At 59.3% G+C, this 25,189-nt stretch overlaps 1 protein-coding gene across 6 annotated transcripts; it reads right to left on the minus strand.

Annotated features, from left to right (window-relative positions):
• On the minus strand, positions 1-25,189 carry DAZAP1 (DAZ associated protein 1). Of its 6 annotated transcripts, none has more exons than XM_078058318.1 (13): positions 22,187-22,266; positions 20,932-21,278; positions 16,951-16,991; positions 16,166-16,332; positions 15,857-15,922; positions 13,909-14,019; positions 12,377-12,425; positions 9,082-9,164; positions 5,954-6,107; positions 4,168-4,197; positions 3,893-4,033; positions 2,873-3,049; positions 1-954 (listed from the first exon to the last, which is right to left on the minus strand). In XM_078058318.1, the coding sequence occupies exons 2-13, from the start codon at positions 21,252-21,254 to the stop codon at positions 782-784; spliced, it is 1,515 nt and encodes a 504-aa protein (XP_077914444.1). In that variant the 5' UTR covers positions 21,255-21,278; positions 22,187-22,266; the 3' UTR covers positions 1-781. The 6 variants fall into 6 exon arrangements, with proteins under 6 accessions (XP_077914444.1, XP_035956591.1, XP_035956590.1 ...); XM_036100699.2 differs by lacking the exons at positions 20,932-21,278; positions 22,187-22,266 and adding exons at positions 1,855-1,944; positions 24,989-25,189 and having other exon boundaries at positions 826-954; XM_078058297.1 differs by lacking the exon at positions 22,187-22,266 and adding an exon at positions 1,855-1,944 and having other exon boundaries at positions 826-954; positions 20,932-21,257.

A 25,189-nucleotide genomic window follows, 5' to 3' on the forward strand; every position in this document is an offset into this window, starting at 1 on the left:
TTTCTAATCCAAACGCACTTCTCTTTATTCAAACCAGGGTCAAACTGGTCAGTGGGGACGCCCTGAAACCACGTGCGCGGGAGAGCGGCTGACAAGGCCTCCTTGTCCCTGCTGCTGGGGCGGACGCGGGGCGGCGCCGGCAGAGGCTGGGCGGGCGCGGCCCCCACAGCGCACCTGCGGACGGCGCCGGGCAGGTCAGTCGACAAAAGCAAGGAATAAACAAAAAACAAAACACGCTCAGTAGACTTCTTCTGTAAGCTCCCAGAGTGTCTGGGCCAACGAGCCCCCACCCTCAAAGCCAGGAGTGGGGCCCTGAACACGCCCGTCGCTGCCACCGGTGCCCACGGAAACCCTGCTTTAAATTAAAAAATAAGCCAGTATACATCGTAGAAAATTTCTCTTAAAAATCTCACAATTTGTAAATGTATATTTTTTTTCTTTAACATAAAAGTTTACAATATACGGTAAAACAAAAGGCTCAGGAAAATAATTTCAAAAAAAAGGAAGAAAAAGAAACCTGAAGTTTTGAATTAAAGCTGAAGACATTTTTTTTAAACCCTGTTGTTGAACCAGTGACTTTTTTTTATTGTGCTGATGGGTTAGAGAAAGAAATATATTTAAAAACTTCAGTCCAGACACCCACAGCCGCCTCCAAAAGCCTCTCGCCCCCCTCCCCCCACCGTCGAGTCGCTATTTTTCTGCCAAGTTTGTGATTGTCACGAGTTCACAAGTTCTAAATCCTGGGTCTCAGCCACCCCGGCGTCCGCAGGGCACCGGCCGGCTAGCGTCGGTACGGGTGGAATCCCTGCACATTGTGGTTCTGGCCTCGTCCAAAGCCACTGCCGCCGGCGGGGGGGCCCCCCGAGCCTGGCACCGAGGGGCCCCCGTAGGAGGGGGGCTGCTGGCTGGGGTCTGAGAAGCCCTGTCCGAAGCCAGCCAAGTCCTGTCCGTAACCTGCAGGGAAAAAGCCCAGTGAGCGGGGGCGGGACCGCAGCTCTGCGCCGACCGCCTAGGAGGGGTCCACGCCCGCACAGCCCATCCTGCTCCCCCACAGGACCCCGACCGCTGTCTCTGCACAGAAGGAAAAGTAGCTCAGAGACCTCGAGGAGCCCCCTGGTCTGTCCCATCCGTGCTCAGCCTCACCTCCCCACCCATTGCCAAGGACCCGGGGCTGGGCCCTAGCAGCCCCTCTGAGCCCCTGGAAACCTTTGAGCTTGGAGACATGAGAGCACCTGGCCTGGCTCGGTGGCCCGAGGGCTTCTAGAAGTTTATTTTTGAGTGGAATGCGTGGGGAACTCAGACACAGCCCCCAGAATTTAAGAAAATCTCAGACTAGACTAGCGCCAGGCCTCCCTCCCCCCGCAACCCCCCCGGATGCCCGCCAGACCCGAGACAGTCCTCCCTGCAGAGCTGACCCAAGCGGGAAGCTTCCGTAGAACCGGCGGGTGTGGGGCAAGACTGCGTGCCCGACGCCATGCCCGCAGGGACTGCCTGGGCCGGGCAGGTCCCTCCCCCAAACAGGACCTAGACCCTGCACTGCTGACCTCTAAAGGCATGGGAGGCGCTTCTGGAAAGGGGAACGGCACCAGACTGCACACCCAGGATGAAGGCGTGTCCCGGGGCCCCTGGGTCCCCAACAGAGGGTGCACGAAGGCACAGGGTGGTCTGCTTCTGCCCAGCAGAAGCAGAGCTCCTGGGGCCACGGGGCCGTGGCCAGTCGAGATCCTCGCCCCGGCAAGGGCCCCGTCCCGAGGGCACCACCAGGTCCACCCCCGCCCAGGACGGCAGAGGAGGCGATGTCCGTTGCCCGGGTGCAGGCAGAGTGGGGACCGTGGATGAGGAGGTGCCACCTACCTAGGCCACATCACTGCTCAGCCTGACCATAAGAGTGTAAACAAAGTATGGGCCCGAAGCCTGACGGGTCTTGAGAATAGGTACCCAGGCCTGGCAAGAGACGAGACCAGGGTGACTACCCCAGGGCAGCCTCAGCAGAGGGGCGGGGCCACGCTGGCGGTCAGCACACTCCCACCCAGGGCTGCTCACGCGCGCCACACTCAGCAGGAACTGCTCGGGGGGGGGGGGGGTGCTGACAACCCATGCACTCGGGGAGCGCTGCCGGGCACGGCGCCAAGGGGGACAAGACTGCACGATGCTGGGCAGCCGGGAGCAGCCGGCCACGGATGGCATTCGAGGGCAAGAACAGCTTCAACTTGCAGACACTGCGGTCTTAGGCCAAGCCGTCTGAGCAATGAAGTGGGAAGAGCAGAGCCCTGGGAGCCCTGGCGACAGGCAGCCCCACCCGCGTGGCCCAGCAGAGGCGGCGGGAGACCCCCGGACACCGGGCCCAACCCTGTCCTCACATGAGCTCCTCCCACACAGGCCACGGGCCGCCACCCTGCAGACCCCAGGCTCAGAAGCCCCTCCTCCACGACCCGCCCCTCGAGTGAAGCACGTGGTAACACCCGAGCCGTGCCTGCCACCGACCAGAGCCACGAAGCCACGTGGCCCACAGTGCCCGCCCTGCGCTCTGCACGCAGAAGAAAACGAGACAACCAGGAACAGGGCCTGCTGGGGGTGCCCCAAAAGCCCTCGCGTCATCCTCCTAGGGCCCCCGTCACAGCTTCGGGTTCCCGAAGCCACGCGGCCTGGACACCGGCTGCAAGATCGATGCTCTTCTACAACTAGCTCCCTAGCCAAAACCTAAAACCCAAAACCCGAAACACCAAAATCCTGCTTTTCGTTTTGCTTGACCCTCCGCAACAAGCCCCTGCACAGCGGGCCTCCCGCCACACTCCTGCTGGCAGGGAGGAAGGCAGGAGAAGGTGGGGCCAGGTCCCGGGCCCCAGGCCGCGCCTGCAGGTCTCCAACTCACCGTACTGACTATAGGGGAAGTCCGGCTGGGCCGTTGGAGGCTTGCTCATGTCCGGGGCGGCCTGAGACGGGGGCGGAGGGAAAGCCAGAGGGGCTGCCCCCGGAGTAGCAGGTGGAGGAGGGACCCCCGGTGGGGCAAACTGATCCGGTGGTGGAGGTGGAGGCCCGTAGCCAAAACCTGCACACAAACAGGAGAGGAAGACACAGACACGGTGCGCGACCACAGCCCAGCCCACCAGAAGCCGCCGCACCATTTCCTGCTGAAACCCACCGAGCGGCCAGGCCTTGGGGATGTCCCTAGTGTGGGCCTTGGGGCGGCCTGTCGCGCCCCAACAGCGAGCGTTCGGCAGGGACCCCACAGGCAGGGGCTGCACTGGCGTCCTCTTGAAAAGGACAAAACCCGCCTGCCAGACACAGCGCCAACCTTCCATCACGGCAAGCCTTCCACTCTGTCCTGGGGCTCGACACCCCGTTTCTATCCACCCACCTCCTGGTTACAACTAAAATCAGATGTGGTCCAGGCCATGGTGAGGGACCATACAGCTGTCCCGTGGCCTGACCTGCGCCGGGGTGCGCTCCAACAGAACACACCCAGACCCCCAAGCACTTCCCAGCAGGAGCGCGGGACCGTCTGGGCTGGCCGCCCGGCACTCAAAGTGACAGCAGTCAGCCACAGCGCGCCAGGCGAGGCCGCAAGGCCACCTTCCCACCAAGGGCGAGCACGGAGCCTTGCAGGCGCGCTAGCTGCCCGAGGCCCAGGCGCCGCACCAGAGCCCAGCAGACGAGAGCTCCTGACGCTCTCCAGCCCCTCGCTGCTGAGTCCCACCATCAGATCGAGATGCCCCAGCGAGGGCGCACATTCCCTCACACACCAGGCGTGCCCCCCGCACGGCCCCGCAAGCAGGCAGACCAGGGCAGGCAGCGCCCCAGCCACGTGCCCCAAGCGAGCGCCGGGCACAGGCTGCAGGGACGCATCTCAGCACGGGCCCCCCGCCCCACTCCAGGGGCCCGCGGGACTTACTGAACTGTGGGGGGGCACCGTAGCCCTGTGGGAAGCCCTGAGGAGGGGGGAACCCTCCAGGAGGGGTGGACACGATGTAAGAGGTGAATGGTGGGGGCGGTGGGGGAGCTCCTCTCCCTGCAGGCGGCGGTCCATAGCCACCTGGAACACAGGACGCAGAGGTGGGTGAGGGGGAAAGGGTGTGGCGCACACAGCTCCCAGTGCCCGGGGCCCCCCGGGGTCCCACCCCATCTCAGATTCTGTTCTCTCTCGGATACCCGCAAATAAGGACTTACCAATTGCCTGTCCTGCTGGAACCCACATTCCTAAACAGGAAAACAAAGAGAGTGATTGGTGTCCTGTCCATGTCCCAGACTGGCAGCTGACCCACCCCCAACAGCTCTCGCTCTGCTGGCAAAGCCCTCCTGGAAACACACTCCAGGGGCCTAGCGCCCTGCCGCACCGCGGGCACAGGGAGGACGTCCCAGCCCGAGGAAGGCATCCGAGGGGCCCGTGGAGGATCAGGAACACAGGCACCTGGGTATGGGCAAAGGGCTGCCACTCACATCCTGCTTCTACAGGGGAGGATCCCCAAGAGAAGCCCATTCGTTGGTCAGGTGGCCCTGGCTCTTCAACAGAACCCATGAGAAAGGGTGAAGGGGACCCCCACGGACTAGGGGCTCAGATGCACAGGTGGGACCTTAGGCTGGGTGGTGGGAGCCCTGGGCCGGCTACCAGCCAAGCGCTAGTGGGCAAGAGCTTCTGGCCTCAGCACCTGGTCTCCTATGGCTGTTTGTCCCCCTCCCCCACTGCAGCACGAAGATTTTATTTATTTATTTTTGAGAGAGAAAGAGTGAGCGTGTGCACAAGGGGGGGGGGGCAGAGGCAGAGGGAGAAGCAGGCTTCCCGCCGAGCAGGGAGCCCGATGCGGGGGCTCGATCCCAGGACCCCGGGATCATGACCTGAGCCAAAGGCAGACGCTTAACCTACTAAGCCACCCAGGCGCCCCGGCTGTGTTTTATTTTGTGATAAAAAAAAAAAAGACCAATCTGCAAGCTTTGGGGTCAGCGCGCCAGGTGCCTCTGGGTACAGACAGACCTACATGGCCTCCTCTTGCCCCTCCTTGGACACTGTCCCTTTGTGTTTCTAAAGGAGGCGGTGGCTACTGGATCCTGTCCTGGGGCCCCTGGGAACCTCAACCCTTCTGCCAAGCTGTCCTTAACCACTCCGCTGACCCTACACAGAGGCCCTGACAGCCCAGAGCCCCGGGAGCAGGAGCAGATTCAGAGGGCCCAAGAGGCCGGCCAAAAGCCCCAGTGTCCCTAAAAGCATCTGATCTGAGCCTCTGAAATGGCCAGGCCAAGCCCACTTCCCACTCTAAGCTCAGCGGTGCAGCACCTGCTGGGGGCGATGGCGGCAGTGACGGACTCCACGACCCACGACCCACCAGGGCCTCCTAACCTCCCCCTAGAGGCAATGCCCGGCACGGCCACGGACCACAGGGAGAGCACGCGGGCCACACGCGGCATCCGACTGCTCCCCCAGACCTACGTGGCCCCTCCTCCACAGCACGGCACGTGGGGCGAGGACGCTCGCGGCAGCTCTGCTGGCCACAGTCAGACCCGTCTGCCCAAACCGCAGGTGGGGAACTTGGCTGTGGCCCAAGCACACCACCGAGGGTCACACCACGCTCAGGTGGACCAGGTGAGCACAGGGAAACCAGCCCCTCTCTCATCTGTGAGCTCACTGGACAGCGCCCCTCTGGGGCTTTGCTGGAAGGTTCCGGCGCTAACGGGTACCCAGCACAGAGCCCACGTGCGGGCTACTGGGATGAGCGCACAGCTGTGCGTGTCGACCCTGGGGCTGGACGGGGAGGGAGCCCCACCTCTGCCCTCAGGTACTCCCTCAAAGGCCTGCACACCCGTCCGGCCAGCACGCCCCGCCTCCGCCGTGTCTGCAGGGAAAGGGCGTGCGCGGCTGTGGGGAGCTGCCGCCCCTCAGGCTTGGGACCCTGGCCTCCAAGCAGGCCTCCCTGAGGCGGCCGTCTGGGGGCACGACCGGTTCTGGGTGCTGGAGCCGTACCTTGCGGGCCGTATCCTTGCTGCCACGTGGGTGGGGGCTGGCCTGCCCAGCCGTTGGCGGCATTGGGCACGACCCGGCTGCCCCACTGGCTGGCACCTGGCTGTCCCGGCGCTTGGCTTTTGCTGTCCCGTGGCTCAGCCCGTTTAACTTCCACCTAGACAAACGAAGCTCTGGTTTAGGGAGATGCCGAGGGTCCTGGACCCCCTTCCCTTCAGACACACCCTCAGATAACTTACGACTACACTTAGCATCTTATGACTTAAAACTAAATACTTAACTATAAACCTTATTTAGGCCAGTATTTTTTTTCTTTAAAAATTTATAATTTTCCTTTTTCTTTCTTTTTTTTCTTTTTTGCTTAGAACATGTTTCTCAGGTACAACGGATGCAACCATAAGACACGTTAAGCCCTACCCGCTGCAGAGCACGGACCGAAGGCCAAGAACCCTCAGAGTTTTGTGTGACAAGGGTCTTTCAGTCAAGGTGAAATGACAGCTTTCTCCTTCGATGGCCTCGTCACCCCAGGGACACAGAGACCAGGACCGACCGAACAATCACAGCCCTCTCCCCAGGCCTCTCCAGGGCCCCAGCGCGGCAGGAGCCGGATGCTGTCCGAGCACCGCGGTGGAGGAGGGACCTCCGCTGGGAGGAGCCAGGCCGACAGACACACAGGACCTTTCCAGAGTCCGCCCACCCTGCCTGCACTTTAAGCTCATACCTGAGAAACACAGTTGGTTTACTTAGGTTTTTTATTTAAAATGTCTAATGGAAGATAAAGACTTACCTTCCCCAGGCTAACGCTTAAAGAATCTCAATTAACTCAAAATAATGTCAGAGGGAATGGATGTGATAAAGAGAATCTTACATTACATCTAACAAAAAAAGTAAACAAACATGCAATAAAATGGACATTTGAATCAGTAAGCAATCTTCATACTGTGTTAGGTCAGCAGCCCAGGACCCTGCCTCTTTTGGACGTTGTTGGGAGCCACAGCACTGGGAGGGGCCGGGACAGCGGGAGGGACTGTGCGTGCCCTACTAGCACCGAGCTCTGTGGCCGCCAGAAGGCTCCCTCCCTGACGCAGCTTCTAAGATGCGGGCAGACTGACAACCCGAAATCCCCCAATTACAGGGCTGCCTCAGCATTGGAGTCTCTGGTTGGTTTTTTTTTTTAATGATAAATTTTAATGGGAAGGAAGAGACAATAAATCCACTTGGAGTCATCCTTGGGGTCTCACAGTCTGGTGAGCTAAGCATTATGTATTCAGAATTCCATCGGTTCTGCCTTAAGACCCCTTCCTGTTGGAGAACAAACAGGAAGTGGGACAGAGGCACAAAGACCCCACCGTCCTGATGCCCCAAGGACACTCCACGGATAGGAACAAAATCCCCGCTAGCTCAAGGCGATGTGACAGCAGGACCAAGGGACCCGTTTCAAAGAACTCAAATTAATGAGTCTTCACATACTCTCCTTAAGGGAATTTGGTTCCTGCTTACAAAGCAAAGCAGCCCTTGTAAACTTTTTTTTTTTTTTTAATTTTTACACTCTTCCTCTCAGAACATGGACGCAGCCACTGGAACTCCGGTTCTAATTAGAAGTGGGACCCAAGCCCCTCACGGAGGCGAACCCCCACCAAGGAACCGAGGGGCTGCTGTGGCCTGCCCACCAGTGAAGGTCGGGCAAGGGGAACAGGGCGAGGCCGGGGGCTGCTGCCGGGAGCCGGGCTCCCACACGTGTGCACCTTACTTTAGAAGTCGAGCCCCACACCGAGAAGCCACCTCAGTCTCCGCTCTGTGCTCCGTGCAGACCAGACTCAGACACCGATGCGTCCTACAAAACCGGGGCGGGGCCGGCCGCCTGAAGATGGAGCAGATCCGTGCGCTTAGCAGCCTTTCTGCCCCTAGAGCAGGACAGGCTTCCTCCAAGTTTTAAATGTCACAGTACCTTAAAATATTGAACGTGGACTCCTCTGAACTTGTGTTCGTAACTGGCATGCATCCTTGAAATCTGCATGCTAATTTTAAACTAAAAGCTTCAATGAACGTCGGAGCGAGATTTGTGTCTGCTGCTTAGTCAGGTTCAAACGGAAGCAAGCAAGCCTGCAACAAAACCTCAGCCCCCTGTACGTGACTACCGCTCCACGCACTGGTGCGTTTATCAGCTTTCGGGGACGGGCTGTGGGGCTGGGGCGGGAGCGCTGGGGAGGCAGCAAACTCGTGGTGCCTTAGTCCCTCCACAACGTCGTAGCTGACAAAAATGGCCGTGGTCTCGTCCCAAGGGCAGGGCATGTCAAAGGGCACAAGGAAATGCTGCCTGTGTGGCCCCCACGGGGACCGCCAGGGTGTGCAGAGCAGGTTTCAGAAGGACGGAGACAGGAGTCCTGCAAAAATGTGGACCCAAAGCCTCTTGCTAACTCTCAGGGATCCCCCACTGCAGAATTTCTACCAGTGATTCGTTTTAGAGAGCTCTGGGGGCCCCAGTAAAATGAGGAGCAGGGGCCACGTTCTGAGCCAGCCCGCCTCCGTGGCAGCAACACAGTATGAAGATGAAACCAGAGGTCACTTGACTGCATGGAGTTAAGTACTACCGAGAGCATGTGGTTGGGACCGGAGTTTCACAGTAAGTGACCCAAGTAAAAAAAACCAATCCTTCAGGATGTTTATGTCTCTTTCGGTTTGACACGGAACCTGTGGTCAAAGGTCCGCTGCCCACCACACATCATGGGGTGGCAGGAGGCAATTGGAATGCAGGACAGACATCTGAAGGAGTGGTCACTGAAACCAAGCCTGAGGCAACCTGCAATTTCACTGGAGGCCAGCCCAGGAGGCCCCCGCAGACCGTGCCCCTCGGCCGGGGGGCCACCCCACCCACCAGTCCCCGGTGATCCAGAGTGAGGGGCTCCGGGAGCAGAGCTGGCGAGACGGGAGACGCCACGCCACAGGCAGAACCCCTCGGGCAGGGAGGGCCCCTTGCTTCTGCAGGAGCAGGCCCAAGCCCACACAGCACAATGCCCCAGGTCGACTCGCCCGGCCCTTTTTCTGTTCAGGAGTTGTCATTTCCAGTGAAATCCCTAAGTTGCCTAAGACTTGGTTTGGTCTTAAGGTAAAATAAAACTACAACTACACACTTTTTTGCCCATGATGTCGTGAAAATGCATGTTGACAGCCTGGTCCACTGATTGTTCGTCCTCGAAAGTAATAAATCCAAAACCTAGCCAACGACGAAGAGTGAATCAAGGTAGCAGGGCGTTGTGACACAAAACAGGATGATGAACAGTATCAGGGCCGGGCCGAGGGGTCGTCCAAGGGTTTCAGGGAAGCGGAGTATGTGAGGCTGCAGGGCGGGGCCCGAGCCGGTGGTGGAGGCGGGGTTCCACGTGGAGACACGCTGGGAACCCCCAGGGGCTGGCCTCACAGACGGGGCAGCCCGGGCAGGAGAGAGGCGGGGGCCTGGCCCAGTGCGCCAGAGCACTCTGCGGAGGGGCCGCGGCGCACCCCTGCAAGCAGGGCAGCGGGCCGCGCTCCAGCGAGCTCCACCTCCGTCGGGGTGTGTACCGTGGGTGCGCGGCTGCTTTTCTGAAACCCGAGATTCTCCCCCTCGGCTTGCAATTTGCTTTGCAACTAGTGCTGACAGCAGCCACCTATCGTTCTAGCGCGTTAAACAGGAGTACGGTCTCTATCGTTAGTGCCCCGCTAAGCTTATCCAACACCGTTGGGTAAGCCCAAGGAGTCCTGGCACAGGAACATACGTATGTATACATTGCTCTATCTGTACGCAGCTACGTAAGTAAAATACACAAAGATACAGGCCACAACGGGTTCCAGCAGGTCAAACTCTGCTGTCAGCAGCAAGAGCAAGAGGCGCCGTGTCATCAAAAAGAGAATTTTAAAGGGAAAAAAAATTTAGCCTTTCCCAAACACAAGAAAGTGGCAGTATAAACGAAGTTTGGTTGGTCTGGGTGAGTGTGACCGCCCAGCTAAGGTGGCATGTCTGGTCCTCAGCCGACTGCACTGCCTCCCCGGGGCCCATCTGCTCCAAGCACAAAAGGACGCGTGCGGCAGACAGCTGCCGGAAGACCCGGGAGAACAAAAGACGGGTGAGGGGAAGGGCTGAGTGCCCAGACCGGGCTGAAGAAGGGCACGGGGTGCGGGCGGGGACAGAGCGACAGAGCATGACATGGCCGATGCAAAGAGCCCGGGTCAGGCCTGCGCCCGACAGGGCCTCCAAGGGCCGCAGGGCCAGAGCGGGCAGGGAGGGGGCACCGGGAAGGAGCAGCCAAGCCCGAGGCCTCTCAAGAGGACGGGAGAGGGACACTGAGGCTGCAGGCGCTGGGCCGTGTGGGAAGACTGTAGGCAAAACCTTGGGGTAGGGGGTGGGGGGAGAAGACAGCTCAGAAACCTGGGAATGACAGACCAGCAGGGAGGGACACCCGGGACTCAGAGGCTTCGGACGTGTCTCTGCACGTGCGCGTGTCTGAGCGTGACTATGCACACACTCACACAAGAACCTGCACACGGCGTGCGAGAAGGAGCAGAAACACGGCTGCAGAACGATGACAGCAAGACACAGGAGACAGAAGCTGGAGCTGGGGCGGGGCGGGGGGGGGGGCGCGGATCGCCAAAGAGGAAGGTGTGAGGCGAGCAAAGGCAGCGGCTGGGGTGAGGTCAGGGCCTCATTGTCCCCAGTGAGACACATGCAGAACCCTTGGGACAGGGACAGGGACACTGTCTCAGATCGGCCAAGAGGGAGGAAGGAGGAGGGAGGTGGAGCCCTGGAAAAGACCTGAGAAGGGGAGAAAGCAGGATGAGCTCTCTGGGATGCCCCTCTGTCGCTCCCGCCCTCTGCTGGCCTCGTGCTCACAGGGACTCTCTGAGGTGGAGGACACTGTGAGCCCCCACGGGAACATGGGTCCCAAGGTCAAGCCCGAAGCACTCTCCCCACCAGCTCCTCCTGCCTGCACCCCCCAGCCCACGGTGGCTCGACGTGCTCCCCAGGCCCAGGGCGAGGCCTCAGGGGGCCGACTGGGGGTATGACTCTAAGAGCAGCCCTCAGGATTCCCAAGTCCTGAAGTTTCACAAGACCGGAGGCAAATGGTGGAACACAACATGGGTGATGAACAGCATGTTAAAAAGTTAACATTTTCTCCAAGTGCAGGAGTGTCTGCAACCACAGGGCTCGCGTGGTCCGTTATAGCGCAAGAGGCGGTGAGTCTTGGGTAAGGAGCCCCGGGGCGGGGCGTCTAGGGGTGCATCTGTCTGTCAAGAGGCGACATCACCACTGAGGAAGCGGACAGAAACACACTGAAACTTCGTTTACACCCCACTGGAGCAAAGCCCGTTCCCTCCTCTGACTGCGGGACTGGCCTGTACCTGTGTGATATAATTTAGCACCTGGAGAAGAGAAATCTAAAGAGATATCGTTAATCACAAACAATTCACAGAGAGAAAAGGAAAAACAACTTACTTAACGTTACTGTACTTTACTATGAGACACTTAAGTACGTCACTAAGCATGTATGTCTACGTTAAAGTTAAGCTAAGACTTAACAGCTTAATCGACATGAAGTGAGGATACGTCACTTATCATGGAGGAAGAGAAGGATGGAAGTTCAAATGGCAAACTATTCTCCAGCATGGCGGGCGCATGCTGCGGCGGCGCCGGCTCTGTGCGCTAGGGGGGCCTCGGACGGGGCTGGGGCAGGGGCTGCACGGCGCCCAGACCGCCAGGGCAGCTCACACAGCCGGTCCAAAAGCGGTGGATGAACCAAAACAGACGGGCGGGCACAAACAGCAGCAGCCACAAAAAAAATTTAAAAAAAAGAAAAAGAAAAAGAAAAAGAAATAATAATCATAAAAAAGGGCACGGAAATCGGGTGCCCGCTGTCCCAGCCCCACAAACCAATTTGGACATGCGAGCGTGGGCAGCTCCCGGAACCCGCCGGGGATGCGCTGAGGCGGCTCCTCACCCTCCTCCCGCTGCCCCACGGGCTTAGGGGAACAAGAAAAACAGGAAAAAAGCATGGGATGGATAAAGGAAAGTCCACGTTCAAGCCGAGCTGGGGCAGACCTAGCCTGACGCCATGGAATGAGACCTGCCTGGGCAGGGGACTCCAAGCAGGACGCAGCCCTGAGTGACAAGTGCACCATTTGAAAAAAGCACCAATCTTTCAGTACACATTTAAAAACAGAAACCATATTGAAATTCATGTCAAGTTGTAAAAACTTCAAAAGAACGAGCCAAAAAAACACGGTGACGTCTGACCTTGGGAAGCAGACAGGCTGGGGCTGCACAGGAAGGGCCTACGTTTTAATCATGTCTCCAAATCATCCTTCTCTGAGGCAATGCTCGCTACCACCACCACCTAATTGTGAAATAGTTTGCCATCTGAAGGGGAGGTCAAGGACAAACTCCATGTCTTTTACCTCGAGGTCTCTGCTTCTCTGCGTCGTAGATCATAACCACTTCTGTGACCTGCAAGAGAGACGGGTGCTCGAGAATCCGGGTGCCACGGGCGGCCACGGGCACATCTGGCTACCACAAAACTCCCGAGGCAAACAGACAGCTTGGGAACATCTCCAGACATTCCTCAGGGAAGTCCTGAGGCAAAAGGCCAGCCTTATGGGGTTTGATGCCGGAGACTCACAGGGCCTGAAGGAGGCCAGGGGAAGTGCATCTTCCCCAAGTGCTCACGCTCAGACACGCGCACGTGCAGAGACACTGCCTCTGCCCCAAGTGCTCACGGGGTGGACACCGGAGGCCCCAGCCCCATAGTGCTCCCTTCCATTCACAGACAAAAACCAAGATGCCGGGACAGAAGGACCCAGAGCTCTGGTGGTCAGCCGCAGGTCCAAGACCATCCAGCTGACCGGCGCTTGGCTTGGCACTCCCTCACAGATGTCCGCCCAGCCAGCACCCCTCTCTCCTGGGCCCCTGGCTCACTGAGCACACATCACCATGTGCTCTGGCACTCTTCATTCCTGGCCCAGGTCCTCGGCACACTCAGGCGCCCCCGACAAACAGCTGGGAGTGAGGCAACAGGGCTGTCCCACCAATAGGGTGTGTGACCAGGTGGGAGCGTGGGGTGACCCCGTGCCTTTGCCTCGGATGACTGGGGCACGAGCACCCCACACGAGCTTGCTTGCTAGCCCCTGTCCTCTCTTCTGTCTGCCCTACTAGAACGGAGTTTCCTGTAGGAGCCCAAGTAACTCTAAACCCCCATAAGATTCTAAAAGAGGGGCGCCTGGGTGGCTCAGTCGTTAGGTGTCTGCCTTCGGCTCAGGTCATGATCTCAGGGTCCTGGGATCGAGCCCCGCATCGGGCTCCCTGCTCTGCGGGAAGCCTGCTTCTCCCTCTCCCACTCCCCCTGCTTGTGTTCCCTCTCTCGCTAGGTCTCTGTCAAATAGATAAATAAAATCTTAAAAAAAAAAGAAGAGTCTAAAAGATTTCAGCCTCTTCCAGAAACAAAACCAGCCTTGGGAGAAGGTCTGCTGTCACTGAGGAAACACTGAGCAGGTGACAGGTCCAAAACTCTCACGACCCCTGGCCAGGGAGGGAGTGCCTGGCAGCCTGGTGGACGCGTGAGCTGCTGGAGCAGGGCGGCTCCGGGTCCGGGCTGGTGGTCTGCACTGCTGCTGTAAGGACCTGGCCTAGGACATTCCCTCCCGTGACGAGAGACAGCAGGCTGGCTCCCTTGGCCAAGCCAAACCCCGCTTCTCCCTAACACTATCTAGTGCTTTACACCATGGCGCTCACAACCAATCACAAGGGCCTTCCGGGAGATCGGCAGGGTGAGCTTTCGTTTGCCTGAAAAAGCAGTAAATCCTCTCCCGGGCTCTGGCTTGCTCTGGGGAAGACACAGGCCCAGAGAAGAGAGCTGCCAGGCTTAACCTCCACGGACACCTGGTTCCACCGCTCCCGCCCTGACCCGCCGTGCTCTGGTGCAGGGACAACTCACCACTCCGAATTTCTTGAAGTATTCCCTGAGCTCTGTCTCACCACAATTGTGAGGAATCCCACCGACAAATATCTTATTTGATTTACTGTTATCGCTCCTGGGTCCTTTCTGCTGTTTTAAGAAGGAAAAAATGGTTAGTCCGTGTGGGAAACCCTCACAACGCTCCCCATAGTGAGTATGTGATGCGCGCTGCATGGTTTTAAGACCCAGCTAAAAGCCAGACCAAAACACTCCAAAAAACCCACTAAAGAGAAACACAATCAGCAAACTATCATAACTCTTCTTTCAATTTCCTACAGAGACCCGGGGCGACAGGGGTCCAGCACCACCACTCAAATGCATGTGCAGAGCATGTGGTGGGTCCTGTATCGAATTATCCTGAATCACAATAGCCAGAGAGCATATAGCTCTATGATCTCAAAGTAAGGACTTTGGGTTTGGTGGCCATAACGATGAAAACTAGCAGTTTTATCGGGTTTTCAGCTGGTAACAAAAGAGGACTATGGGAAGTTCTCACTCGCCTCACCTGACCCCAATGATTCCACCCTCTGTGGGGAGGGTCTCACACCTCAGAGGGAAACACTTGCCCAAGCTTGTCCCTTGTGGGTAGAGGAGGAGGACCAGAACCCCCGCTCCTGCTCCTGGGAGGCTGCCTCCCCCCACTGCACTCCTCACACCCTGTCCTTCCTGTCCAAGGGGCTCCCGGGCTGCGCTGTCCCAACGGCTCTGGACCAATGCCACTGAACTCTGGGGGCAGGCGAGGGTCTCACAGGTACACTCAGGGGTCAAACTCCATCAAGTGCCTGCTTCATCTCAGTCAAGCTGCTAAGAGACTGAAGGACATGAGGAACCAAATGGAATCTGAATGTGGCTGGGATTCCAGTCTGAAGAGAAGAGCTACGAGAGCCACCTGTGAAATGACCCCCGAGCCCCAAGTGCACCCGTCTGGACACAGGTGGTGCTGAGAGCCCCTGCCGACGCTTCTGCTGTGGGGTTCCGCTGCGGGGTTCCGCTGTGGGGATGGGTGTTATGTGCGAGAACATGCTTTTAGAAGATACACGCTCCCGAGTTTAGGAGTGGTAGATACAGAAAGAAATGGGATAGAAATATAGATAACTAGAAAAATATTAACAATTGATAATCTAGGCGATGTGTTTAGGTGTTTGATGTACTACTCTTCTGATTTTTCTGTCAAGTTCCCAAAAAGTTTCCCAATAGAAAACTGGGAAAATAAAAACTGTTTTAAGGGTCTGAAGCCCCTGTCTACCAGCAGCAGCCAGATCCTGCTAGAAATGCAGTTCTCGGGCCCTGGGCCAGACATCCGCCTGCCTCCAGCCCAGCTCTGGCCAGGCCCTTCTGCTAGGACAAAGGCGTCCTGGATGATGGTCTTCTCTGAGACCTGCTGGGTTGGGGAAGGAGAGGAATGGGTGATGGTGCACAGAGGACGGGTCTGCTCCAACTGGCCAAGCATCAGGGGCCACACACAGCTCAGAGGATCCCTGAGGAGCCACCACACTGGCAGATTCTGAATCAGCTGTTCCAACAACCAGCAACCAGGCTCTCAGACATGGCCAGCACCGGGACGGGAGCGGCCAGCAAGCAGAAAGGAGGGGGGAGCAGGGGCAGAGGGTGCTCGGACACGCCCCCGCCCCTGGCAGGCAGGGTGGGAGCCACCAGGGAGGAGAAAATGGAACACCTGATCCCAGGTGTGGGAGGTTTTCTTCTTGTTTTCAAGGTAGACTAGTAAGAATATTCTTGGCTACAAATGTACACCACTGGATAAATCTGAGCAATCCTCTGAATCCTCCGCTGCTCAAACAGCAAACGAGAAGACCTCCGGTGTTCTCAATGGTAATGAGCAAAAACACCAGATCAAAGGTACGTATTTCCTTCCTGCTGGGGCTGCGGCACATGCGGAGAGGCCGCCCCACCCCGCCCAGCCCCTTACCCATCCTTCCTTGGGCCGTGTCCTCTCCGGCTGCATCCCTCGGGGAGTGCATGGCTTTGGGTCGATCTGTAGAAGTTTCAAATGAGTCCGTTGTAAATACGAAGCTACTCTCCCAAACAAGCCCATGCCTCCAGTCAATTTACCCAAATCCAGCCTCAGCCCAGAGCTGCAACCCTCTAAGTGCACCCCGCTAAAACGCTCCTTCACGTGCACACCCACCAAGGCCCAGTGGCAGAGGCAGGCTGGCGGAGCAGCACGGGACGGGGCCGGAGGGGCCGGAGGGAGAGGACTCCAGGGAAGGACACTTACGTTTCGGCCGTCTAGTGTGTGTGGTCTGCTGGCCAGCACCGTGCCCACACAGTTTGGGTCTTTAAATTTGACAAACCCAAAGCCTCGAGACTGGTTGGTGGTTTTATCTTTCATGATCACACAGTCTACAACTTCTCCATATTGGGAAAAGTAGCTGCGTAGAGTCTCTGCTCAGAGATTGGGACAAAAACACAAACACACACACCAGAGTATTAAGCACTGGCACCCGGCTGGTGTGCCGAGCAGACAGGCACACCTGCTCCTAGTTCTTCAGCCTGACCTGGAAGTGTGGAACCAGCAACTGGTAAACTGGCTCAGCAACTGACCGGGGGGTATGGAAGATGGTCAAGGACAGGAGGCCCACGGGAAAGGACGGGGGATTCCAGACACGGACGGGTTATGTCTTCACACGAATTAGAAAGGGTGCAACTGACAATGGCAGCAGCCAAAGGCACTGGGAAGGGTGCACAGGTGACCACCCGGAATGCCAGCGGCCACAAGCTGCTTCCTCCTCCAGCCTGAGCTCAGGGACTGCGCCAGCGAGCCTCCAGGCACCAACAGTCTCCTGCCCTCCATATCCCTCCCCTAACTCTGCTGAGACATCGGGACAACCCCCAGTCAAGTGCCCCTCCTCCCCGGAATTCAAGACAATAAATCAATCAAGAATTAAAGAAAACAAACAAAAAACCCGAGGTACTAGTGAGAGGTGAATTCACACAACTTGAAGACCAAGGTCATAAGCCTGTCTGCGGCGCCTGGCAGGCAGGCCGGTCCCCACCACCTACCTTGAGTGGTGCTCCAGTCAAGACCGCCCACGAAGAGCTTCCTGCAATTCAACAAAAAAACATTTAGGGTCAAGACAGTTCTTGCCTTAAAGATGCCAGCGCTCTGCCCCATCCTCAGCTGGGACTCCCCTGGAAGCTGGGGCAGACGCGAAGCCTGGTGTCGAGCTCGTGGCCATGACACGTGTCCGCCTAAACCATCACCAGCCTCGTCAGCTACAGACACGAAAACCAACACCAAGATCTGCCAAGATGGTGGTGAGTGAGTGTCACAGCCCGCAAGCCAAGACGACACGTCCAGAGCCACACGCGCTCGCCGAGCACACCAGTGAGAATGCGAGGCCTTGCAAAATGGCCTGACAGGAGCCCCCAGACCACAGGGGCTTCCAGGTGGGGTTGTGGGGCCCACGTCCCCAGTGCTCCTGCAAACACTGTGGACTTAGGAGCCAAGGTCTGAAAGCACATGCAACAAAACAGAATGACGGGGGGTTCTAGGACAAAGCCTCGGGTACCTTCCATGGGGTCACGAGTAAGGACCCACACATCACTGGGAAGGCCCCTGGAGCTCCAGACAGCACTGGAGCCCTGGCCCACACCTCCCACCCCAGGGTAGCCTGGGCTGTCCTTTCAGGCAGACACATGAGAACTTTCCAGAGGAACCCCACTGTTGCCCCTGTTGCCAACTGGCCTCTCTTCTGCAACGGACACCTCTAGGGCAGCTCCAGAACCCACAGAGCCCTTCCACTTCCCCTGCCCCTGGGGAGGGGCTCCACACAAACAGGCTCCAGGGCAGCATCCACCTCTGCCCTGCCCCGGGACTGGCTAGGCCTGAAGGGAACTGAGGCACTGGAGCAGGTCCGGAGACGGGCCCGTGTGGTGGGGCTGTTCCAGCCCTCGCTGGGGCCAAGCTCACTTGCATCTCCAAGACACACAGGCCCCTCAGACATCATTTAGGCCTCCCACAACCTGGGAGGTGAGTATGACAGAGCAGGCAGGGGAAGGGGCTCTGAGCACTGTCACACGCAGAGTGGGACCTGGATGCTACCTGGCAAGGGCTTCAGACACCAGCACGGGGCCAAGGCTCGGTCCCCATCTGAGATTCAGGGTCCTGTGGTCCCCTTATCTGGAGCCGACCCCACCACACTCAGCTTAAAGACAAAAAGACCCCCGCAAGGCTGATGGCACTCCAGCCCCCAAGCAACAGGGGTGTCCTGTCCTCCACCCCAGGACAGACCCCTTCAAGGAGGCCAGCACACCTGTCAGCCCTGCTCCATCCAGGGACTCGAGTGCCTGCGTGCCAGCCCCCGGCAAAATGCCTCCCAACAGGCAGCAGGCCCGTCAGGGGCTTGCTCCCACCCCAGCCTTTTCTCTAAGGCGGGGCGTTCTGAATTTAGGATGTGACAGGTACCCGCTGCCATCCCCAAAATGGCCACAAACAGGCCGCCGCGCTACGGACAGGGCTGAGCAGGGCCCGGGACGGGCGCATCTGGTGGAGGCTGTGCTGCGGGCTGTAGAAGGCCGCTCTGTAAGGACAAGTCTCCCAGAACATGCTGACCAAGCAGCAGAGGGAGGCTTACATTTAGGCCTCATTAACTTAAATTCGTGTCTCCTACGCACCCCTTTCAGAATCAGGCCAGGTTTCCTCCTGCCTCCAAACAATCCCAGGGGAGTGGGGCCTCCTCGGACATCCAGGGCGCTGCCCCGAGCAAGCTGTGACTCAGGCCCTACCCCGCCCTGCCCTCACAGGGCCTGGCACCCAGTAGGGGCACAGAGCGGCAGATGACTGAAGGCCCCAAGGCTGGCTGGCACCGCTGAGGAGCTGTGTGTTTGCCCACTCCTTCCACACAGGAATGAACAAGGGTTTGCTGTGGAAAAGCAAATTCATGCAGGAAAAAGAGATCTCAAGCATTCTCAAAAAACAAAACCGAATTCACTGAGACAAATACCAGTCTCTATCTAGCACGCATCCACCGAAACAGTAAGGTCATAAACAGGTATCCTTCCAAGCAACCCAATCCTCCACCACCCACCCACCTATGGAGGAAGGAACTCGTCTGACCAGTCCAGGTTCCAGCCCTCATTTAAATTTCAAAATCTGGCATTAAGGAAAAAAGACCAGAAATACCATCATCCACACAACTGACAAGGCTGGACTCTGCCCTATGGATTGGATAGTAAAAAGGTATCAATGCTGTGCCCTCATTTTATCCTTGTGCTGCACTGATTTCAGAGAAGGTCCCTGTTCTTAGAAAACAGCACATACCCAAGCGTCCACATGAAGGGTCACGGGGCTCCGCTCACTCCCCAGTGCTTCGCACGAGATGCCCAAGGCATATGGGAGGGGCACCCACCAAGGGGACAACGTCTCAGCCACCGCTAAGTGTGCTGGGGAAAGAGCATCTAGCGACTCTGGTTACTATTTTGCAATGTTCTGCAAGTCTGAAGTCCTACAAAGTCCTAAGCTACGAGAGATTTTCACTACTGAGGCAACAACAGGATCTCCCTTTCCCCTGGCTCTAGGCTCTCTGAGCCACACACCAGGGGACACCTTCGTGGGGTGCGACCTTCAGGGAGGAGAGCCCCAAGCCTTCAGGCGGCACCGGGCTAGCCGCTCTACCCGTTCCCATCTCCTCTCCTCCCACTCCAAGGACGGACTTTCCCGGGCCCACACACAGGAGCCAAAAGGCTCCCAAGGTCCTGGGAGGCCCCCTCCAGAGCCCCAGCACAAAGCCCCAACTCTGAGCCGCAGAGACGACAGGGCCTTTGGCAGGACCAGCCAGGACCAGCTCCATCGCCACCCAGGCCGCAACACCATGGCCAGTCTCCACAGGTGTGTGTGCACGCCAGCCCGGAGCGGGGGGCTGCCCGCCCTGACTCGCGGGGCACCGGCTCCATCTCCGGCGTCCATGGGACCCTGCAGACTAAGGGGAGAGCTCACTGTGCGCTTCCCCTCCAGACCATCCCTGCTCTAAGGGTGCAAGTGTCACGATTCAGCTGAAGCGGAGAGTCAGCCCCCCCAGTCCCCGAACCCCATAAACCATCAGGCCCTGCCAGGTGACGCAGAGTCAGGCTCCCGAGGGGGACAGGCAATGCCGCTACCAGGAGGGCCCAGGAGAGGTGGCCCAGGGCCTGCACTTCGACAGCAGGTGCCGGTGGCCTCCTCTCGGAAGGGGCTCCGCAGCAGTCACCGGGGGGCACCCAGCTCTGTTAACTCTCCCCTCCCCCACCTGCCGAGATGGAAACCTGCTTTGGAAGACCACGCCGCTCCCGCTCTGTGTACTTTAGGGCAGCCACATGGTACTCATGGCAGAAAGCAAACCTTCAGCGGCTTCCCCTGCTCCCGGCCGACCACCGCAGGCTCTGCCCCCTCACAGCATGCGGGCCGGCTTCAGAAAGTGCCATCTCGCCTGGTGAGGCGGCCACCAGGAAGGCAGCGGCGGGGCAGAGAAGCAGAGGGCCTGGGACCAATCATGGCTGTTTAGCAAACGGCTCTTTCTGCTTAAAGAACACACAACGTGGAGCCTATTTTGCACCTTCCTGCCCCTCCACCGAGGTCACCCTGGGACCTTGTCTCCCTGCAGGGAAGGAAGCAGCTCTAGGAGGAGGAACACAGCACTGGCCCAGGAGCCAGGGAGCCACCCCACTGCAGGGCCCTTCCACCGCAACAGACGCAAAGTCCTGGAAGGCAAGTGTTGGGGCTCAGGCCCTGCCCTCAGCAGCTCAGGCTTCCCTCCTGCCAGCAAGGTGAGATCACCCCCTCCCAGACCACTGTGGGGGTCGAGCGACACATGCAAGAGAAAACCCCACGATGCTCAGTGCCTGGCATAAACTCCCAACAACACCCGCAGCCTCCCACTGTGAGCCCCTCCACCTGCCCTCCCCGAGACAGGACCAGTGTCCCCCACCACTCCCTGGTACCAGGCAAGAGCCTCAATCAAACAAGTGACCTCCTGCTGAAGACCCTGCTCACAATTCTGTCCTTACACCGTGCACGAGGACAGTCGGCCTAAGAAGACAGTCCGGCCTCTCATGGACAGTGCTGCAACGTCCACATTCGGGCCTGGCCCTGATCCTCGCCATTCCCTACAAGGGCTGCACTGGCTCACGAGAAGCACGGGACTCCCAGCTCTGGCTCCTCCTGGGGTGACCTTGGGCAAGTCTCCTGCCCTTCTAAGCCTTGGTCTGTCCCGCAGAGAGATGGCTTTGACTTGGGGCATGAAGTTCCAGCCGGCTCCCAGCAGGTGCTGTAGGAAGGGTATCACCAGTGAGTCACTCTGGGTGTGCTTCTGCAAGCAGGGCAGGCACATCACCTGGCAAAGATGCTCGACCCGCTGCCAACATTGAAAATAGAAGAAGTCAACCAGAGCACCTCCCAACACCGCGGTCAACCTTAGAGGTGTCAGATTAGTTCCCGCTACAGCAAACAAATCCTAAACCATGGAGGCAAGTGGCAGGGACGCCCTGGGAACGAGGCCGAAAAGAGCAGAGGTTCCCAAACAGGTGTCTCATTTGCCAGAGGATACTGGGCAGTATCTGGGGACATCTGTGATTGTCACAACTGGGGGTGCTCCCGGCACCGAGTGGGTGGGGGTCAGGGATGCTGCTCAGCCCCCACAGTGCCCAGGACACCCCAAATGTCAGCACCGCTGGGCAGAGACTCTGCTCCAAAATGCAGAAGAGAAGCATCTCTACCTCCTACCCCCAGAGGTCTCCATCACCCTCTACACTGCAAGAAACGGCCTCTTCCCCAATCAGGACCTCTCTGAACCAAACCATTAGGACCCTCCCCACCTCCTGGGTGCTCAGTGAAAACAGGCATTTAACAAGTCCCCACACTTCCAGGCCCAGGCCTCTGGCCTCACCCTGCCAGCACCCCAGGGACTGTTGGGCTGCTGGGACAGGTGGGGTCACCCGCTTTCCGTGCTCCCAGCTCCCGCAGGGAGTGGACTCCTGACGCCTCCCTGCACCTTCTCTCAAAGTGACCCGCGTGCTGCTTCACTTTCTCTCCGCGGAGTCCCTCCTTCCCCTGGGACTCTCCCCTTGAGGGTGTCCAGTGGGCCCTGCCTTACCAGACCATGCGCCTGATAGATAAAATCTTCCTCAAACTTCTCTTCAGTTCCACAACACAAGCCAGCACCCCAGAGGCAGGTGGACAAGACACCTCTGCCCGAACGGGAACCAGCCCCCTCCCCAGCACCTGTGAGCACCGACAGGACGCCAGGTGCCTTCAGAGGCCTACCGAGAGACCAGGGGGTCCAGACTCTGTAAGGCTTGTGCCGGTACCAGTTCCAGAGTCAGCATCGAGAGACCCTTCTCGAAGTCAACTTTCCAAGGTCACGGCACGGGAAAGAGGACACAGTGCTACCCCCCCCCCACCACCCCAGCAAGGTAAGTGCCTGTCCCCCTAGTCACTGGCCCCAAGGGAGGATATCAGCCTGTCACACACCTGCTACATGGGGCCACACGTGACACCGGCGCTCCTATCAGCCCTCTGGCCTCAAGACCCAGCCCTCGCTCTGCTCTGGCTGATTGTGACAATCAGGACGATGAAAACACTAACTAAAACCACCGGTCTCAGCCAACTTCCTCTCTCCCTCCAGACTTCACGAGGACCAGTGAGCCGGCTCAGGTACAGCCAAGACTCCGTGAAGCTCTTCCCTGGAAGACTCAAACTCAGAAGTACATCCCCCCATTGGATGGCACCCCACGCATCCACACACTTCCTGAGGCCTGGCCCCTGCACCCATACATGCAGGTTCCTGCTAGGGAAAGGGGAGCAGCCCTTCCCGCTCCCTCAGGAGTCACTCAGACGAGGCTGACCACAGACCAAAGCAAAGGAGATCAGAGACGAAGGTGCATGTCATCAGAGATCATTCAGACCCGCCACATCCCGCTAACATCTGCCATCACCTGGATCTGAGCACAACACTCACTCCCACATGGTAACCACCCCAGAGTAGGCAACCATGGTCCGCTCACAGGAAACTGCAAGAGGGCCCTTCGTCAGGCAGCCCGATAGCGTCCCCCGCACCGTCTGAGGACAGCCAAACAGAGCAAGGAGATCCAAGTGGACCCTGGACTCCCACATCAGTGGAACAGAAACAAGGATCCTATGTGTAAAACAGAAACTGGTCGATAGTTTTTAGCAACAGATTTCTACCTGCAAAGCAATTAAAGGTTTCTGGGACACCTGTCATTTACAACTTTAAAACTCAGGCGACCCGGGTGGATTTACAGGAGTGGGGAGGGGAATGTGGCCAGGCAGGGTCCCTGACCCCGTCCTGCTACTAGCCCCACAGCGTCCCCAAGTTGCCTCTGCAGACCCAGGCGTGGATCCTCACAGCACACTTCAGGGGTCTCCAGGCTCCCTTCCCTCCTAACCTTTGTCTGCTCTCCCTGCTGAGAGAGCAAAGCAGCCCAAAGCCTGGAGACCGCCGCCCTGGGCGGCCCCTGGCTGCGCTCTGGAGGCCAGCACTGTGGGATGGATGGGGCAGGCCTGTTCTCTCTGCGGTCAGGCTCTGCCCCACTTCTGGAGCACTTTCTCCCTATACCCTAGTTTCCCGTCAGAAGTGCTGCAACTTTCCGCCCACGTAACACAAAGAACACACCGTCTTCCAGTCCCTGGACATGCTTTTTCGAACAAACCGGGCTAGGAGTTCAGGGTCCTCCTCCCGATCCCCTATGGTGTGGGGTTTTGGGAGGGGGAGCCCACAAAAGGCACTTTAGGTCCACAGGAGTAAGCCGGAGCTGGGGGCCCTGGGAGGCCCGCTACCCCGCAGACAATGACTTACCACATCGAACACTTCGGCACACACTGCGCCTCTTCAAAGCTAAGGCACCGAGAAACGTACACAAGGCCACCGAAACCCAACCCAAACTGCACGGAGAAACGCAAGCTAACACCATGCTGACAGCGTAGGAGCCGCTCTCTGCAACGAAAACTAGACCAAACCCTCACTAGGGCAGAAACGGGTTTTCCGGCTCCTGGGGGACCGCCTGCTCGCATCTCGGGCTCCTTCGGCATGAGACACGGCTGTAATTACGGAGAACTCCGCTCTGGTCAGAGCGCCCGGGCAGCGAGCCTTCGCGGCCACCCGCTGGAGCCACCTTCCTTCCTCCTTTTCAATCCGTCTATTGGTGGGCTCGAGGGGGCTGAGCCGGAAGGGACTCCAGCTGCAGAACCCCCACCGGCGGTCCGGGCGCCCAGCGCTCCGGCTCCGGGGCCGCTCCCACGTGACCTCGGCCCTCGGGCCCTGAGTCCGCGCCCCTTCCTTGTTCTTCGCACTTCGGGAAGGGTTAAGAGTGGCAACGGGGCAAGCCGCCGCCCCGACGGCGGGTGGAAGAAGTTGCGCGGCGGCAGAACTGGCACGGCGGGGGCCGGCGCCGCCACGTGCGCCGCCCCGCCAAGTTGGTGCTCGGGCTCGGGGAACCCCGGGGGCCCCAGGCGGAACACCGGCACCCAGGCGCCCGGGGCGCCCCACAACCCTCCGCTTTCCGCTCGAGGTCCCCCCCGGCGAGAAGTCCAGGTGCCAAGGGACACAAGGCGTCCCAGAGCCCCCGGGCTCCGGCCCGGGTCCTCCTCGACCAGGAAGCAGCGGGGGTCCCCCCGGGCCCTCCCAGGGCTGCGCTCGGGTCCCCCAGCCAGAAATCCAGGCGCGGGGGCGGACAACACGCCCCAGGCCGCCAGGTGCCCCGCTCCGGATCCCACAGTGGGAAACTCGGGTGCGGCGGCGGCGGCGACGGCGGCGGCGGCGGGGACGCCCGGGCCGCCTCCCCACCGCCCGGCTCCCGTGCCGGGTCCCCCTCCGCCAGGAAGCGGCGGCGTCCGCCCCCCCCCCCGGGCCCTCCCAGAGCCGCCCCGGCCAGGAAGCGGCGGGACGCCGGACTCCCAGGCTCCTGCTCGCCGGCCCCCGACCCCGGCGGCCCCGACCGGGGTCCCCGGCCCCCCAGGCCGCCGGCCCCAACGCGGCCCGCCGGCGTGACCTTGACGGGGGCCGGGGCGGCGTCTGGGCGGCGGCGGCGCAGGCCGGCGCGTCCTCACCCGATCTCGTCGGCGCCCGAGTTGTTCATGGCGGCGGCGCTCGGCGTCCCGGGCCCCCTGGCTCGCTCCCGCCTCCGGAAGGTCACCGGCCCCGGCGCCCTCCCCACAGCCGCGGCCCGGATCTGCGCAACGGCGGCGGCCGCGCAGCCTCCTCCCCTCAGCGCCAACGGTCACCGCGCGCCCCCGCGCCCGCGCCGCCGC

Source organism: Halichoerus grypus, chromosome 1 (genome assembly GCF_964656455.1).
Source record: "Halichoerus grypus chromosome 1, mHalGry1.hap1.1, whole genome shotgun sequence".
NCBI lineage: Eukaryota > Metazoa > Chordata > Mammalia > Carnivora > Phocidae > Halichoerus > Halichoerus grypus.